The sequence below is a fragment of the Trichinella spiralis genome (assembly GCF_000181795.1).
Source record: "Trichinella spiralis strain ISS 195 chromosome Unknown Scfld9, whole genome shotgun sequence".
NCBI lineage: Eukaryota > Metazoa > Nematoda > Enoplea > Trichinellida > Trichinellidae > Trichinella > Trichinella spiralis.
The window spans coordinates 6,674,913-6,690,565 of NW_003526948.1; the positions used below are offsets into that span (position 1 = coordinate 6,674,913).

The 15,653-nt window shown below is 32.5% G+C and overlaps 6 protein-coding genes across 6 annotated transcripts; 3 read left to right on the forward strand and 3 right to left on the reverse strand.

Moving 5' to 3' along the window:
• Nucleotides 1-776: 776 nt before the first annotated feature.
• Tsp_10231 (conserved hypothetical protein) lies at nt 777-1,726 on the reverse strand. The gene is made up of 5 exons (XM_003372423.1): nt 1,688-1,726; nt 1,558-1,644; nt 1,415-1,470; nt 1,074-1,108; nt 777-859 (listed from the first exon to the last, which is right to left on the reverse strand). The coding sequence occupies exons 1-5, from the start codon at nt 1,724-1,726 to the stop codon at nt 777-779; spliced, it is 300 nt and encodes a 99-aa protein (XP_003372471.1).
• Nucleotides 1,727-2,320: 594 nt separating this feature from the next.
• Nucleotides 2,321-2,747, forward strand: Tsp_10232 (conserved hypothetical protein). Its single transcript, XM_003372424.1, has 2 exons — nt 2,321-2,410; nt 2,475-2,747. Exons 1-2 carry the CDS (start codon nt 2,321-2,323, stop codon nt 2,745-2,747), a joined length of 363 nt encoding a protein of 120 aa, XP_003372472.1.
• A 755-nt stretch (nt 2,748-3,502) lies between these two features.
• Tsp_10233 (hypothetical protein) lies at nt 3,503-5,218 on the reverse strand. The gene is given in 6 exon segments (XM_003372425.1): nt 3,503-3,619; nt 3,829-3,936; nt 4,466-4,558; nt 4,577-4,657; nt 5,039-5,114; nt 5,202-5,218. The coding sequence occupies 6 exon segments, from the start codon at nt 5,216-5,218 to the stop codon at nt 3,503-3,505; spliced, it is 492 nt and encodes a 163-aa protein (XP_003372473.1).
• A 32-nt stretch (nt 5,219-5,250) lies between these two features.
• Tsp_10234 (putative ATP-dependent helicase) lies at nt 5,251-5,630 on the forward strand. The gene is made up of 2 exons (XM_003372426.1): nt 5,251-5,315; nt 5,360-5,630. The coding sequence occupies exons 1-2, from the start codon at nt 5,251-5,253 to the stop codon at nt 5,628-5,630; spliced, it is 336 nt and encodes a 111-aa protein (XP_003372474.1).
• A 4,015-nt stretch (nt 5,631-9,645) lies between these two features.
• On the forward strand, nt 9,646-10,663 carry Tsp_10235 (conserved hypothetical protein). Its single transcript, XM_003372427.1, has 4 exons — nt 9,646-9,718; nt 10,201-10,283; nt 10,339-10,422; nt 10,523-10,663. The coding sequence occupies exons 1-4, from the start codon at nt 9,646-9,648 to the stop codon at nt 10,661-10,663; spliced, it is 381 nt and encodes a 126-aa protein (XP_003372475.1).
• Nucleotides 10,664-12,803: 2,140 nt separating this feature from the next.
• Nucleotides 12,804-15,493, reverse strand: Tsp_10236a (conserved hypothetical protein; the record flags this gene model as incomplete). Its single annotated transcript, XM_003372428.1, has 5 exons — nt 12,804-12,854; nt 14,723-14,838; nt 14,893-15,009; nt 15,130-15,246; nt 15,377-15,493. Coding segments are annotated over 5 exons (518 nt in total), but the record flags the coding sequence as incomplete, so codon positions are not given.
• Nucleotides 15,494-15,653: the final 160 nt, after the last annotated feature.

Sequence of the window (15,653 nt, forward strand, 5' to 3'; positions counted from 1 at the left end):
TTAATAAAATAATGTTATAATAAATAAAAAAACAAAGCCGTTTTTATTGTTCTTCTTCGTCCATCATCGCATTGAAAGCGCCATTTTTCATTCGCCGCACATCGTTCTCCTACAATCATTTGAAATGAGTTTCTAGAGCAACTAATAGTAGCCTCAGGAAAATTTACATAAAGTTCATTTCTATTGATTAACAAGTATGAAACGTATTTCATTTCGTTGAACAAATATTATGCAGGCCACGTATAAGCTCAAAAGCAAACAAATTAAAATGCAAATTCAAATTGAAACTGCACCACGCCTTTGTTTGAAAAGATGAGATTCTTCTATATCTAATAATACACCTTACTCAGTTGTTAAAGCAGAAATAGATCGTGCAAACATTGCTGTCGATGCCTCTGTTAGTCAACATCGTCTATTTAACTGGTGCACTGCTAATATGAAGTTAATTTTCAAACCGCCCAATTTGCATAAAAGACAGACACCGCGCACGTAGCGTTAAACACCGGCTTACGTAAGTTGGATATGCTACTCTAATATGAATTAGAACATGATGTCAACAAAAAATAAACAATGATTGAGCACACTAGTTGCGCTGTATGCTAAGCAAAATTAACTAGATGAAAATTTTGATTTATCTAATGTCCTCATGGTGAAAATTTTAGAAAAAAAATACAAAGTAATAATAAAATTAAACTGAAAACGATTTCTGTATGAAAACGGTATTTTTCTGTCCTGCATAATAGATAATACTATACGCTTTATGATATTTGACCTGCTCAGTTCAAAGTGAAATTGAATGCCATAAGCAAGTATAAACTGAAAATTTTATCGTCTTCTCCAGTTAAATCTAGACGATTACCTAAAATAACAAATTGTAATATGGATTTCTTCACAACCTTCAATGTTCAACTTTATGCAATTGAGAATTCTGCTTTAAAAGTATTTCAAGTTTTACGCTTCTTTAAATTGAAAATTGCCTGAATACTTAAATATGCATGCATTCATAGCAATTTATGAGGAAAATAAGTCTGAGTATTAAATTTTCACCTGAATGTAGCATCTTGCAATTGCACCTTGGTTACGCACCGCCACCGTTTGTCGAACAGCACTGTAATAAAATAATAACTATGGATGTGCAACATTTGCTTATTACTTAGTAATCTTCTTATCATTAATTTGGTTATTTAAATAATGTATATTACTGTATTTTCAATTATTATTTCAATTATTATCAATTTTCAATTATTCAATTTATCAACTAATTATCATTCCGTGATTTTATTTTTGAAATATACTTTAACTTAGTATTATAATAATTTTTTTACTTTTCCACATTTTATCTGTTTTATTGTTTTATATATTCCTATAATGGAATTACGACATTTATGTTAAATGAGACTTGTATTTATTTTACTGACAACATTGCAGCTGTGGTACCGCCAATCCGGCTATCATCAGTTTGATTAATACCTGCAGATTTTCATATACTTTTTATTTATTGCTTTGTGATTCATGCCTGAATTTCAGATATATTTTAATGATGTTTGTGAATTTTACCTTTTGTTCTTGTTTGCGCACTAGGAGACGTCCGATGATTTTATGCCAAGCTTCAGATTCCCGCGTCAGCTCAACAAAATGGTCAACCTGATTAACAGATACAATTTTCCAATAGCCGCCACAAATTCACTTCCTTTCCACGGCTTCCCGTTAGTGACGTTTTTTTCATTTAAACAACATTAAAATCTCAATCACGTGTTAGAATAACTTTCAAATTGATAATTTTAATTGTATTTCAAATGAACGACACATTTCGATCCCTTTTGAAACTGAACTTTTCTATTACAAGGTCATTATCAATGGAAATGTCAGAATGAATGTACACATTGCTGCAAGTCTGTTCAGTCGTTCTTCTGTCATGGAAGTCCGGAAATAGCTTTTTAGATATTTCACTGCAGTAAAGCTTCGTTCTGCGCTGTCTCTGTCGATTGGGTGAGTGACGAAAATCTGTAAGAGTAAGGACATGATCGTGTAATAATCACTTGGGCGCAATGCAAGAGCATCAGGCGAATTAGCTGGATAATGTTAAAGATGTACGTTTCCCAAATTTCTTTTCAGCGTGTACTTTCACACTTGAGTAGCACGCTTTGGTCGTCGATATAGCTTTACTTGGTGACCATCAAATTTTCTAATGGGCTTAAATCTTACTGATCGAAATCGAGGCATATAAGGGCATTTAATCGCATAGCATTATTGCGGTGTTGAAGCAATTTGTCGAGGAACTACTGAATAACGTTCTCCAAAAAAGTTTTCCACACCGTCAATGGGTAATATTCCGTTTTCTTTTGGATCGATAGATCTGTTTATTTGCCTGGATATATTTCGAGGGAGGGGTATATTAAATCACCGTACAGTTTTTTGGCTGCTTCCCAAATCTCACGAAAACACTCCTCTGATTTAGTCCTCCATTCTTCTAGAATTCACATTGTCTCAACATTGAAAATACTTCAAGGCAAGAGTCTTGGAAAGATTTTGAAAGTGGCAAAGCTAAAGCAAGCACTTTGCTAAGAACCGCCAACGAAAGAACAAAACTGCCTCGACATACTGCAACTCGTAACTGCTCTGCTTTCGAGGCAACGCTGCTGTCTTTCCACTCAGTAATATGCTGCAAAGAAACTACTAATGGCCGATACTATTGGCTCATCTCGTTCCACAAAGCGTGTGAAGGTGGCCGTATTTTTGGTTCTTAAGCTCTCTTGATGAAAGTTTTAAGCGCAGTAAATCATTTAAAGGACCACAATAAAAACAAACTGACCTCTTGAATCACTCCAAAACATTTGCGACTCCTGAAGACTTAGTAATAGTCAAAATCAAGCAGTGACTTTTTGCAAGCCTTTTTGTATCTTCCACTACTGAGAACAAATGGCATAATTAAACCGGCAGCCAAACGCTGTATGATTCCTAGCGCATTCATTTCAGCGTTACTATCTGATCATAGTGCTTTAAGTAACCGGTGCATTTTTCTGTGAAAATGAATAAACGAATATGACTGCTTCGTTTCGACGACATCCCTATTTTGTGTTGTCATCGACCGTAGATATCTGGCTACTGTTAGCTTGCTAATGAACGACATTATCTATTATTTTTGATTAGCATTTCTATCACACGCTGCCAATGAAAGGGGCTTTTTGCATAAGTGAGAGTTCCATAAAATTTTCAAAATCAATTCTAAATTTCAAAATGATTGAAATACAAGTAAAACAATGTCTTTTACTTACACGTTGTCTTTCTTCCTCTGTCAATATTACGTATGCATTTCCAACACTTCCTACTCTCGAAAAATAATTAGGAATTAGAAATTTAAAAACAAATCGCATGAATTTTAATATTATTACCATACACTGTTATTCAGCTTCAATTACTTTCTATAACATGGCTATTGCGCATTTGTTTATCTGATAATATTCATGCAAATGACATAGCAGATAACCACATAATTATTGAATCACTTACTTGCTTTTAACATTAAAATGAATTCAAGCATGTACAAAATGATGAATGGTTGCTTTATGCAGGCTCCAGTAATGGCTGTATTGATGTGGTACTTGTGTGTCTGCAGCATCTATAAGAAACAAAAGTAATATAAGCATATGAATATTTCAATGTTAGTAATAATAGCGGAGAAACCAAATTTATAGTCATATTGAGTAAATAAAGCATCGAATATCTGCACATTGTCGAATTACCACTTACCTGCAAATTATAGACGATATGCAAGAGTGAGATTACATTTGCACACCTCCTCTTATGGTGACCAACAAACTAACTAACCACGAAAGGGACATTCTGCAATATTGCATGATAGTACAAAAAGTTCGGTTTGGGAGAACAACCTAATTGTTGATGAGTAAGAGCGTAATAGCATAAATTAAAAGTGTTCTTTTATTAATTTGTTTGCTAAAATGAAAGCTATTTTGCTTAAAGGCATGTAATGTGATGAACAATGCAAATAGTATGAAAATTCATTTCATCAAGTTCATATAACATATTAGAATCTACAATTAGTTGTGAAAAAAATTGAAATTCCTATTCTTGATACTGACTGCACGCCATGCAAAATATTATACATTACCACCAAATATTTAGGCGGGAAATAGCTTTATAAGAAAAGAAGAAGAGCTAGTTAAGTAATAGACAATGCAATTTTATTACATACTTTCTCTAAAGGATCTCTAAAAGGAATTCCATTTTTTATTCTTATTACTAAAAATTATCAATCCAAGCACAGAATGAATGTCACTAACAGAAAATAGAAATTCGCTAGTTTTCAGATGGCCTATTGTTGAAGTCCTACAATCATAACATATGAAACATAACTTATTTTTGAATCATAGATGATTTGGGCGAGTAAAATTCAAAACTCTGCTTGACTAATAGCCATATCACACTAATATAATGAATTGCTAACCACAGAGAGCACATTTTGAACAGTTGTACAAGAGTAGGTGTACAATATAAAAAGCATATCACATTGACTCTGGTGTAGTAAGAGCGTAACGGCCTAATATTAATGGAAAACCTGAGGCAAGAAAGATTTGAATTGTTCTTGACATTTTCTCAAATGGCCATCATTTAGTGTAAGACTGTTCTCAGGGCACTGCTAAAACAGTTTCAAATAAATTCAATGTAATAAGTCATTCGATAGATTCAAACAATTCATTTATTCAATTATTTGATGTGTATTCAGAATTTATTCTTCCCGGGAACTGCTACATTAAAAGTCCGTCTCCAGCAAGAGCACTGAAGCATTTCACAGAACAAATCTACATTCATGTTTGCACATTTTAATAATAATGATGATAATGAGCATTCCACGACACGAATTGATTATTTAGCAAACGCAGGAGACACTTAGAATGCATACCTTTCAGACACTCAAGTATTAAAGAACATTAATAACAATTCTGGCATGAATTTATTTACAAATGCATTGTATTATTGCAAATAAAATGATATTGTAATTAAAAGTGAAAGAATTTACCATTTCAATAGCACTGCGATCAATTCTGAAGCAACAAGTTGGAAAACAGTTGGAATTGTACAGAAAGGAAGGAAGCCTGCATTTTCAAGAAACAGAATATATTGCACTAAAGTGCCCACTTTCAGAGAATACCATGTTTTAATGTGGAAAATGTTTAACTTACATAACATCACCCATCATAGTTAAAATTCAAAAAATATCAAAACCTAGAAATGTGCCAAAGCTATAGGCCATTTATTCTGAAACTGCTTGGTAATCATTGCTTAAATGTTGTTCGGTATGCTAAGATAAAATAAATTTAATGAAGTGAAAAATTTGAAGTGAGACGATGCAGAAGAAGCATCAGTTATGTTTGAAACCGGAGGAAGAACTCCGCGAGTTACGTAATCATTACAAAAACCGTGATGAAGACTCAGTAACTCACCTTAGGAAAGAAGCTAAGCTGGGGAGTTCAATGAGGCTGCACAGAAAAATTGGTACCGGTAATATGGATAAAATGTTGGACAAAATGTTGGATTATAGATTGGGCAGTGCCAGGGCTCTCCAATTATTCAGAAAGTTTCTCATAGATTCCATGGTACATTCAACTTGAACTATATCGTTCACACTCCATTTGTGATTAACAGGTTGTTTGATGTGAATCATATATGAACAGAACGGAAGCCATGGAATGAAAGATCACTTAGTTTAAAATTGAAGATGGTATTAAAGAGAAGAGCTGACCGCGCTTCTTGACTGCTGCTCTACACACTGAAAAACTAAATAATCATGAGGATTACATTCTTCAAATTTGTTCAGGGTCAAGTAGAAAAAATTTGAATATGACATCGTCGTACGTGAAATCACTGCGCAATTCGAATTAATAGCGGAATAACATCATCACAATCAAAAGGTTTACCAGTTATAAAAGTTATTAGATTTATATTCAACCTTTATGTAATAGAATACAATGTCGATCAATATATTTTCGACTGTTGATTTGAAGACTTGTTGTTCTTCATAAAATGAAATGAAAAAAAGGACATAACGTAAAAGGAAGAAAATTAGATAACTAAAACAAAAAAAATATTGTATCACGCAACGCATTTTGAATGGATACTTTACTCAAATGTGAAAAACGTTACGTATACTGAAAATCATGCATCCTGGTTCCATTTCGAGAAAGTTGCAGATGGGAAACTTTCCTATGAATAAAGATAGACAAGGCGCCAAGTTTACTGCCCATTTATTCCAAATCTAATGGGCAGTTGCTGAAGAAACAATAAATAACACCATCATTTATCAATGTGAACATCATCTGAACAACTGAAAGAAAGTTATTGGCCTTTCGCCGAAAAACACCAAAGACTGTAATAGCCCAAGACGTTTACGAAAAGGTCGATAAAACGATTTCTTTTCAAAATGAGATGAAATGATCGGGAAAATTATAAAACAACAAGGATCTTTGTCTAACTATTCCTTGTTTCGTAGTCGTCGAGATATTGCCTTAAATTGGAATGGAATAAATTGTTCGAAGTAATGAAATATTAGTAATGGAATATTATTGTGAAAGAAAAGAAGGGAAATAAAATATACAGAATAAATAAATATGCTAGGAAAGCCGTATTGTGAATATTTGTTACAAAACGCTTAAATGTTAGAGTGAAAATTATCATATCCAAATAAAATTTGTTCCTGACTTTTCTTTATCGCTTACAGTATCCGTAAACCTTTTACTTTATCAAATCAATTTGTATTTTATCAAATATCTTATAAAATCATCGAATGCAAATTATTGAACATGTGTGTACCTTTATTCTGCGCCGTAACGTTGCTTATTATCATAAAAGCAATTAATTACTCGCTCAAGTTTTCTGAGAAAATGCCATTAGGTGTTCTGAACTTATTAGTATATATCTCAAAAGATAGGAAGAAATGTCATGCATAAAGACATTCAACTATGACCTGTTTTTGATTTATTTGTTTTGCATTTCCAGTTAAATTTTGCGCAAAATGCTGCATTTGCAGTTCATTTTCATAAACGGAGATCAGAGAATGTTGCAAAACAAAAATACACTCATAGAACCATAAGTTTAATATCATTCAAAAGCTAATTGAATAATGAAAATGATGTAAAGGATGGTAATGCGTAAAGCAGTCAACGCCGATTTAAGTAAGTTGGATATGCTACTCAATTATGAATTAGAACATAATTTGAACAAAAACTAAACAATGATTTGGCACACTGGTTGCCCCCTATGACAAGCAAAATTAACTAGATAAATATTTTGATTTTATCTAATGTCTTCACGGTGCAAAATTTAGAAAACAATATAAAGTGATAAAAAATTAAATTGAAAACAATTTCTGTATGAAAACGGTATTTTTCTGTCTTGCATAGTAGATAACACTATACGCTTATTGATATTCGACCTGCTCAGATCGGAATGAAATTGAATGCCATAAGCAAGTGTAAATAGAAAATTTTATCGTCTTCTCCAATTAAATCTAGACGGTTACCTAAAATAGCAAACTGAAATATGAATTTGTTCAAAACTTTTAACGTTCAACTATATGTAAATGAGAATTCTGCTTTCAAATTATTTTAAGTTTTACGCATCTTCAAATTGAAAATTGCTTAAATACTTAAATATATACGCATTCATAGCAATGTATCAGGAAAATAAGTTTCACTATTAAATTTTCACCTGAATGTAGCTTCTTGCATTTGCACTTTGGTTACGCACCGCCACCATTTGTCGAACAGCATTGTAATAAAATAATAACTATGGATACAACTTTGCATTTCTCTTATTTGTGTATTTCTTAGTAACCTTCTTATCATTAATTTGACAATTTAAATAATGTATATTACTGTATTTTCAAATATTAATTATCTTTCCGTGATTTTATTTTGGAAGTATACTTTAACTTCATATTAAAAGGTGTTTTTATTTATCCTCATTTTATCTCTTCTATTTCCTTTTTATGCTTTGCATTCCGTCCTCATGTATAATAAAATTGACCGCTGGAATGACGTCATTAATGTGAAATGAGACTTCTATTTATTTCACTAACAACACTGAAGCTGTGGTGCATCCAAGCCGGCTATAATTAGTTGTATTAATACCTGCAGATTCTCATATACTTTTAATTTATTGCATTGTGATTCATGCTTGAATTCCAGATATTTTTTAATGTCGTTTGTGATTTTTGCCTTTTGTGCTTGTTTGCCAAAAGATACATCCGATGATTTTCTGCCAAGCTTTACTTTCCCTCGTCAGCCGAACCAGATGGTCAAATTGATTAGCAGATACAATTTTCCAGTAGCCACCACAAATGCACTTCCTTTCCTGATGAGACAGCATTGCTTGATTATGCACACAATATGAATTTTTAGCTATATTTAGAGCAATTATGAAATAAGTGAAGAAAAGTGAGACTTAACTAAATTAGCGTCTCCTTTTGGTTGAGATCTGTCCTTCCTTACATGCAATTCCAAACCACAACAAAACATTTCTAGAAATTATAATAAAATGAAAAAAAATCATATATAATTTATGGGCCTACGACTGTATTTCCATTGAGAACGCAACGCCATTCACTCTCAGCATACCGTTAGCCAAAAATTATTTCTACAAATGGCGCAAAAGTGATTGCATAGCACTTGCATAGAGTTTTCCATGAAATTAATTGGTGAACAAGTACTACTTTCATTGTTCACTCCGCTGGGCCGACATAATTTTGGTGTTTGTTAGCTGAAAAGCAAACAAATAGCGAGATTTCACAAATACATTTCAATGTCAGCGAAACAAGCTTCATTTCAATTTGCCTTCGGATAGCATAATTCGAGTCGATGAAGCAATCAAATATTTCTATTAACCATTATAATCGGCAAATCGTGTATCTTCAAAGTTCAAAACTGTCATATAACGTGCTAAAGTGAAAATCACTGAAAAGATAGTCATAAAATATCAATGTTTGCGCAAATTATCAAAACATTAGCATTATTTATCATTTCGTATTTTAAAGTCTGATGAAGGAAAATCTACTATTTAGTTATAGTACAAGCCAAGCGCACTTCAAACTGCCTAAATATGAAAATCTAAATCCTTGTGAAAAATTATTCAGAAATAAGAAATTATTTTTTAATGCTTCGTATTTCAGATTGAAAAAATGGCTTTTTCAAAAAAGAAATACATTCCACAGAAAACAATTAAGTTTCATTTAATGCAGGAATACAGAGTGCTGCCATACAACCATCCATGCCGTAAAACGTGGCCACAAGCATGATGAGAAATCAATCCAATAGTTTTAACAAAATACATTACCATTTGCTTGTCGAGAATACACGTCACTTGTGGTGCTTGAGTTCAGCTTCAATCAGCTGCATATGGAAAATGTGAAAAACTCATTCTTCCGACAATCACACAATTGGGAGAAGCGTTTACTAACCTCTGCTATCCCTGAAGCTGAATTACTGAACGTTTGAGACAACTATCAAATAGCTCAGCACGATAAAATATTAACAGAAAGGAAATTTGCTTGCCCCAAAAGGCAGATAAAAGACAATTGTTAATGACTATCAGAAATGAAGCGAACAAAATTTTAACATCACTTAAACACAAATGCCATCATCTTGTCGAAAACAGTCCAAAACATTTAACTGTCTATCTGTTTTTGCACGTCGATTGCATAATAGTGTCTATACAAAATTATCATAAAGCTTAATGTCATACTGTATTCAGTGATATTTCTAATATGCAAATTTTCATCAAAGAAATGCTTCTGTAGTGCTGATAATTAAATTAAAAATGTAATACAGTAATTCAATTTTTATATTGAATTCCGTTGATGAGAAATGAAATTATATTTTGACAAATGAAAACGTGTCTGTTCATCAGGTTGCATTTTATGCAGAAAAAAGAATTGTCAGCAGAAGCTGAATCTCAAAAATAAATTATCGAAGCAGTGCCAGCAAGGAAATGATTAAGCTGTGTAACAATGTTTTCTGATTTCCTGCCGTTTCAACGGCTGGATTTTCATTTTTACCCGTAACCACAAAAATTGTTGATTTTAAGGCAAAAATATATATAGCAGTGCTTACAAATTCGAAAATTCTCATTAAATCTATTTGAAAACAAAACGAAACAAAACAAAATATAGTAAATTTTATTTTCAAGAATTTTTAACATTAAAACAAAGAACAGCATTTCTATTGAAATTATTTATGATAGCAAATTTGGAAAAGACTGCTGCTGTTCAGGTTGCTGAAGCATGAATTTGGTAGAAAATAAATTCAGTAGAACGAGAAATAGCAGTTGATCGAATCAGCTTTTATGATGATTGATCAAGCATTTGTTGAAGGATATCACTGTTCAACGGCGCCGTCTGTCCCGGTGGTGGTAGGAAGTCAAGGAATTTATTCACTTTGTGCTTTGTCTGCTTGATCTTCTTTTTAGTTTTCTCCTTCTTCAAATTTATTGCTTTGTAAAGCATATATAGAAATGCGACCAACTCGCACAATGCGGCAAACAAAACCAGCGCGAAAACACCTTTTTTCCACATCATAATTTAATGCAGCTATCAAGCTTGAACTTTGATAAGAACAATAAAACGCGGCTCTCACATACAACATGTAAGTGACGCTATAAAGTTTAAACAATTTGAGATTTAAAGTGACACGTCAGGAGTGACGTGTTTGAAGTAACACTCATAATGCGAAATTATTTAGAGTAGAAATTATTTTAAGAAGAATTAAGTATAATTTTAAGATAATTCAAATACTTTTAATTTATTGCATTGTGATTCAGGCCTGAACTCCAGATGTACTTTTTAAGTCGTTTGTTGCATTTGGGTTTTGTTCTTGTTTGCGCATCACGAGACGTCCGATAATTTTCTGCCAAGCTTCACATTCCCGCGTCATCCCAAAAAAAGGTTAACCTGATTAACAGATGCAATTTTCCAGTAGGTGCCACAAATGCACTTCCTGTTTCAGCTATCCTATTTTGCACCTATTTTCCCAAAAACTCTGCCTACTTTATCATACGCAAATTTCTGTGTCCCACGTCCCAATGGCTGTCACTACGACGCGTTTTATTGGTCCAGCATGACTGTCTGATTCCTATGTAAATCTCACACTGACACGAAAAACCTCTTCTTTACCTTCCCCACCTCGAACCTAAATTTCAGTTCCCTACTCCCAAATCTGTCGCCCACTCACCACCCCTATTATCTCCTCCCTCATAGCCTCAGTCAGTCGATTTTTTATAAAATTGCTGCAGGAAATGTTGCTCTTCGATGCTTTCTTTGATTTCTTGATTCTTACGCAACTGACACTCTGATAAAAATCCGAATGTACTTGAAATTGCACGATCAGTAGTATTAACTGATGCTGAGGATGCCGCAAGATAGAGTGTCTTGTCTTGTGAAGTTTTGTGCAGTCGAACCACACATCAACAGCAGGAAATTAATTATGGAGTAGAAATGAAACTGAAAGTGCATATTTATAGTTTTGAAAAAAAATTATATTCCTTCATTTAATGTAAAATATACAGAGGCGATGAATTTATAAAAAGGGGCAAATGTAGTATACAAAAGATTTATCATGTACAGGTATTATTATACATGACAGTCTGATGAGGAACAAAATAGTGCCATTTTTTCATTTAAACAAAATTGGAATCTCAATTAAATGATAGAATAACTTTCAAATTAATATTTTAATTGTATTTCAAATCAACGACAAATTTCGATTCCGTTTGGAACTGAACATTTCTATTATCAGGTGAATATCAGTGGAAAAGTCAAAATGAATGTAGTCCACATTGTTCTACTGTCATGGTAGTGCAGAAATAGCTTTTTAGATATTTTACTGCAGTAAAGCTTCGTTCTCTGCTGGCTTAGGGAATTGGTTAAATGGCGAATATCCGTAGGAGTAAAGACACGATCGGGTAATAGTCGATGTTGTTAAATTTAAATGCATACCCAAATCAAATGCCAAAAGTGCTACGTTTGTTAAAAATTACGTATACTAGTTGCGTTTCTAGGAAGTTACAGATTTTCAACTTTCCTACATATTATGGTAGGTGAAATGCGGTAAATTTAGAAGCAATTTATGCAAAAACTACTGGGCAGTGTACGTTCAAACTATTCATAACAATGTCATTTATTACTGCCAACATCTACTACTCACAAAAAGTGGAAATTTATGTAAAATATTTTTCGCTATTTTTCAAAAAACAGAGAAGGCAGAAAATTGTGGTATAAGTGGGAAGGAAAAGAAGAGCAATAAAACATAGAGAGTAAATCAGTATGCAAGGAAAATGAATTTATTTAGGTTTATTGTAAATGTTTAAATAATCGAACAGAGAGAAGTATCTTCTTCACATAAAATTTGTTCCAAACGTTTCTTTATCGCTCACAGCATCCTTAAACGTACCAAGCAGTTTCGGGAAAAATTCTCCAAAACACAATCTCTTATTAATATAAAACTATAACAATAAAAAGAGTCCAAATTTTAAAAAGCAAGTTTCCGCCGATTTTCGCAAAAACAAGCAAGTCTATATAGCCCATAAAATTTTAAATTTTTGAAAAAAAATTTTCTTTCAAAATTAAAGCAATTAATTTATATCAATAGAACACTATTCGCCAACTATTATAAATTTATCCGGACCGCTCCTGATTACATATTTTTTGAGATATGCCAAAAAAAAGTGAAACTGAAGTAGAATTTTAACGGAGTCGAAACAAAAAGAAATGAAAAATAAAAGTCAAATTAATGTGCTTATGGATTGGTTTCATTAATTTTGCCAACGGGACTATCAATGTTTTCCCCCTGAAAAAAGGAATTTATTTTGATAAGAATTGTTCCTGATTTTCATTTTTGCAAACAAGATAATTTCAAAATTTAAAACCTTTGTTCCCTGAATTTTTTAATTGAATACAATTCACAGATAAGAATTATTCAAAAATGTCAAATTGGAAAGCTATTTTTGTGCAATATGCCAATTTTTCTCTTCTATAAATGTCAAATTCTTAAACTGGCAACTCTATCAAATTTCTCAAAAAATCATCAATTGCGGGCTATTGAAAATTTACATACCTTTAATTGGCACAGAATTGCTTGCTGTGATCACATAATTATTTTACAATACGTCACAGTTTTTGACAAGCATGGAATAAGTTCCTCTGTACTTACTGGTGGATTCCTCTGCAGATTCGAACAAATACTATGCATGAGCTCAATAATTTCACATCACTTGTGAATTTATTTATTTTCCTAGCATTCGTAATGACGTTTCACCCTGGGCGATTAAATATTATACTAATTATGCAAATTTCCATTGCATCGTTGTTACTCAGTGAAAGTGCAATCAAATAGCCACACATGTGATACGAATCAGAGCGTAATCAATGAAAAACATGGCAATTAGGATCGTGCAAAGCGCATTGGATATTAAAGAGCCCAGCCATTGCAAACCATGAATGAAACAATAATTGCATCATGTATTTATTTATTTATTTATTGGATTATGTGATTTGGAAACAATTTTTTGAAGTAAACGTTTGTTGAAAAATCTTATCTCATAACTGACATTAAACAATGAAATTAAATCACAGCATTCTATTTCTTTTCAAACAATGCATTCCGCAATGAGAAGCAATTGTAGGCTGCCGGTAGATAGTTTCCGGCAGTAATAATAATAATAATAATAATAATAATAATAATAATAATAAATTATACAACAATAATTTAACTATGAGTGCAAGGTGATAGTTAGAATAACAGAAATCAGTTGTGTTACAAAAAAAACGGGCTAAACTCTTCGAGAAGCAGAATTCGAACGAGATCGTGATCGCGAACGCGATCGATGACGTGAATTTGATTGTGAACGAGAACGTCGGCTTCTGCTCTTCCTTCCCTTCAATTTCATCCGCCTACTGGCATCCCGATGTGAGACCTTGACTTTCTTGCTTTTTGATTTTTTCCTTGAGCTAAAGTACATGCAAAATTAATTTTACATACACTATTTCTATTATATTTCTAATTTCATACCCACTGGCTGCTTCGGAATCTGATGATCGAACCGATGATTTATTCCATATTCGAAATTTTCCAAAATGCACCTCCTGCCTTAAATACATGTAAAATGAGGCACAGTGAGCATAATTTGTATGATTTGTAATTTCTTACCCAACGGCAGAGCTGCTCGACTTCTGTGTTGTACCTTTTTCATTACCTAATTTATGTTTAGCATCGTATTGAGCAATCACAGCTTTTCTCTTTCTACAATAAACGCAGAATAACATTTATAAGCATTATTCCAATGATTTGTAAGTTTTTACTCTAGCCCTGTTCTAAGCACTCTTTCAAAAGAAGTTTCTTTGCGGATATGATGCCCACGAATAGCCTGCAATGCCAAATAATCACAAATAACGTTAAGTTTAAAGAAAATGTATAGTTTAAGATATATACAAAATTACTATAAATACGGGTTTACATTCATCTGCTTAATAAATTGAAAACTGTTCAAGAAATTCAGAAAATCATGTAAAAGAAGGAAAGTTTATGAATTATTAACAGAATGAAACATTCAAGACACCTTTTCGATTTATAAATTTTCAGCTAAAACGGATATTAAAATAAAATTGCTAAATGCAGTCCGCTTCGCAAAAATCTAATAAATAGAACAGAAATATTACCATAATTAATAAGGAGCAGCCAAACACAATTATTATCAGCACAATGATAATTAGGGCTATTTGGAAAGCAAGGCTATTTTTTATTAGCCGAATATAAATCTCCACAGTAGACAATTCTGAAATTGAATAATATTTGCAAATTCCCTTGGTTTTGCATGAATTAAACTTACTTTTTTCACAAAACGTTCCTTCGTATTTATAGGGGCAATCACATTTATATGCATTGTTCGTGACTTGAAGACATGCTGCATCATTTTGACAAAGTGCTTTTTCACAGCTGCCAATTTCTGTAAATGTCAAAAAAAATGCACAAATTACACTTGTTATTAAACACTTCCTTTAAATATAATGATCAGAAAATAATTTATGAAAGAAATAAAAATATACTGCTCAATCAAGTAACTTACTCAGTTCGCAGTTAGTACCAAAAAACTGATCATCACATTCACATACATTGCCTGATTGAAGCAAAACGCAGACTCCTTTATTTAGGCACTGCTCATTTGATTGACACACTTCGACAACTGAAATATAGGTTTGAAATCAATGTAAACAGCATATTCAGAGGGATGTGCAGTGTAGAAAGGAAGTGCATATTCGCTCATTGCTGATATTAATTACAATAAAAAGTAAAATAAAAAATGACGTAATTACCATCGGTGCAGTTCATTCCTGAAAAACCGTTGGTACAATGACATCTATAATTCCCTCTGTAGTTGCGGCAGGTGCCTCCATTTAGACACCATTTGTGCTCACTGCATAAATCTGCAGCTGAAACATTAAATTACAGATTAAACTCGCTACTTTAACAACAGTCAAAATAAAAATTAATTCAAAACTTAAAATTCTCCATTAAAAACTTACACTGAATAAATATATGCAAACTCTTTTTTTTAAGTATTACTTTTTTTCAACAAAAATTCGACCCAAA